Source organism: Xyrauchen texanus, chromosome 7 (genome assembly GCF_025860055.1).
Source record: "Xyrauchen texanus isolate HMW12.3.18 chromosome 7, RBS_HiC_50CHRs, whole genome shotgun sequence".
NCBI lineage: Eukaryota > Metazoa > Chordata > Actinopteri > Cypriniformes > Catostomidae > Xyrauchen > Xyrauchen texanus.
Window position 1 is genome coordinate 289,127 of NC_068282.1, and position 2,500 is coordinate 291,626.

Sequence of the window (2,500 nt, forward strand, 5' to 3'; positions counted from 1 at the left end):
CCAAAGTGACTTACAGTGCACTTATTACAGGGACAATCCCCCCGGAGCAACCTGGAGTTAAGTGTCTTACTCAAGGACACAATGGTGGTGACTGTGGGGATCAAACCAGCAACCTTCTGAGTACCAATGTATTATACGGAGCACTTATTACAGGGACAATCCCCCCGGAGCAACCTGGAGTTAAGTGTCTTACTCAAGGACACAATGGTGGTGACTGTGGGGATCAAACCAGCAACCTTCTGATTACCTGATTACCAGTTATGTGCTTTAGCCCACTACGCCGCCACCACTCTATCCCCACTTGTCTCAATCCCCAGCCCAATCTCACGGCACGTTAAAGGTTCTGACTGACTGTGAGAAAGTGAATGTGTTGAAATGCTGCATAAGACAAAACTTATATGCAACTGTTGTGAAATAATGACTTGAAGGCTTGTAAAGTTTCATGAGAAACCTCCTGAGACATGTGTTCTCAGAGATAAATTACCACAGGATGCTTTTAACATCTGCGTTCTGTTTTATCGCTCTATTGGATGAGAAATCTCACAAAACTCTTTTCAAGGATTGTGTATTTCAGACTATAACAGCAGCGATCAACACAAACACAACCGGCACAATCCACAAGTATAAAAAGAACAAGTGGCGCCCCCTTGTGTTGAATATATATATTGGAACTGACCAATTCTAATACATTACAATGATTCATTTCATCTCATAAAAAACATTGCACAAATATATAAAATACAGCATTGAGAATCATTCTTCAGTCAAAACTCTGTCCAGTCATAGTTTGATTCCTAACACACACACACACACACTCTCTCTCTCTCTCTCACTCACTCACACACACACACACACACACACACACACACACACACACTCTCACAATACACACAAACACACGCTCAAAATACACTCACAAACACACACATGCACACACACGTACACATTCACTCACTCACTCACACACAATACACACACGCTCACAATACACTCACACACACGCTCACAGTACACTCACACACACACACACGCTCACAATACACTCACACACACACACACACACACACACACACACACTCACACGTACACACTCACTCACTCACACACAATACACACACACGCTCACAATACACTCTCACACACACACACACACACACACACTCTCACACACGTACACACTCACACACTCACTCACTCACACACAATACACACACAATACACACACACTCATCACTCACACACTACACACACACACACACACACTCACACACAATACACACACACTCACACACTCACACACTCACACAATACACACAATACACACACGTACACATATCACATGATTATTTTAGAATAATTGTCTGATCACTGACAGAAGAAAACCTCTCTGACTATGATTACAAGTAATCCATGTGTTTTAACAAGGTGTTCAGGTGTCAGTGTAAAGGGATAGTTCAGGCAACAATTGAATTATGACATCATTTACTCAACCTCATGTCATTCTCTGGAGCAATATGAAGGTGAGTAAATGATGTCAGATGTTGAAGAGATAAGTGGTGGATTCAGGCGCGTCTTACCTTGACGTCTCTGTGTATGACATTGTTGTCATGGCAATAGCGCAGCGCTTCAAGTATCTGTCGCATGTAGTGACTGACAACACATGATAGAGAGAGAGAGAGAGAGAGAGAGAACAAATATAAACAATCAGATGTAGATTGCTTTAGCTGAAATCTTAACATGTATTGTGAACAGGATGTGATGTCACTCTCACCTGGCCACAGCTTCACTGTAGACAAACCCAGCATCAGCTCTCTTCACGATCTCAAAACACAGATCTGCCCCATCCATACTACACACACACACACACACACACACACAGACAAGCGCCAAGCGCACGCACACACACACACACACACACACACACGTCAAATGCCAGTGTACTAGATTCCAGTTGGTCAGTAAGTTCATTATGGAATTGAATGTTCCATTGCTGAAGTCAAACTGTCTGATAATAATAATAATAATCACTGATGTAAGTGACGTGAGCGTTACTACAGAAAATATCTGACACAACTTTAACAATATTTACATAATCAGAAAATGGATTGAGACATTACATTAGTAGCATGACACATCTGTAGAATATTCCTCACATTAAACCACCAACATGAAAATCACAATGTGTGTTCAAGTATTAGTGTCTGCAGTCACACACACACACACACACACACACTTACAACTCAAAGACCATGTAGAGCATCCCGTCTGAGCTGTACGTCTCCAGCAGCTCCACGATATGAGGATGTTTGAGCATGTGACAGATACTCGCCTCACGCTTCAGATCTGAACACACAATCATACAATTATTATTACCTATACTACAAAATGTAACAATGACAATGTTCATGCAGAGCTTGTGTGTGTGTGTGTGTGTGTGTGTGTGTGTGTGTGTGTGTGTGTGTGTGTGTGTTAATGTATGTATATGTGTGTGTGTGTGTGT

General features: G+C 41.9%; 2 protein-coding genes across 6 annotated transcripts in view; one reads left to right on the top strand and one right to left on the bottom strand.

Annotated features, from left to right (window-relative positions):
* Positions 1 to 36, top strand: part of LOC127646800 (probable G-protein coupled receptor 34) — a 3,435-nt gene extending 3,399 nt beyond the window's left edge. The window contains exon 2 of the mRNA XM_052130703.1: positions 1 to 36. This exon is cut by the window's left edge and continues 1,997 nt beyond it. The gene's annotated coding sequence lies outside the window, so the exon portion shown is untranslated.
* The window catches only part of caskb (calcium/calmodulin-dependent serine protein kinase b), a 109,740-nt gene that overhangs the window by 54,189 nt on the left and 53,051 nt on the right, over positions 1 to 2,500 (bottom strand). For all 5 annotated transcript variants that reach the window (XM_052130665.1, XM_052130666.1, XM_052130664.1 and 2 more), the window contains exons 3-5: positions 2,238 to 2,343; positions 1,772 to 1,849; positions 1,578 to 1,650 (exon numbers count right to left, since the gene is read on the bottom strand). In XM_052130665.1, coding sequence (XP_051986625.1) covers positions 1,578 to 1,650; positions 1,772 to 1,849; positions 2,238 to 2,343 — 257 coding nt within the window. The remainder of the gene's footprint in view (positions 1 to 1,577; positions 1,651 to 1,771; positions 1,850 to 2,237; positions 2,344 to 2,500) is intronic.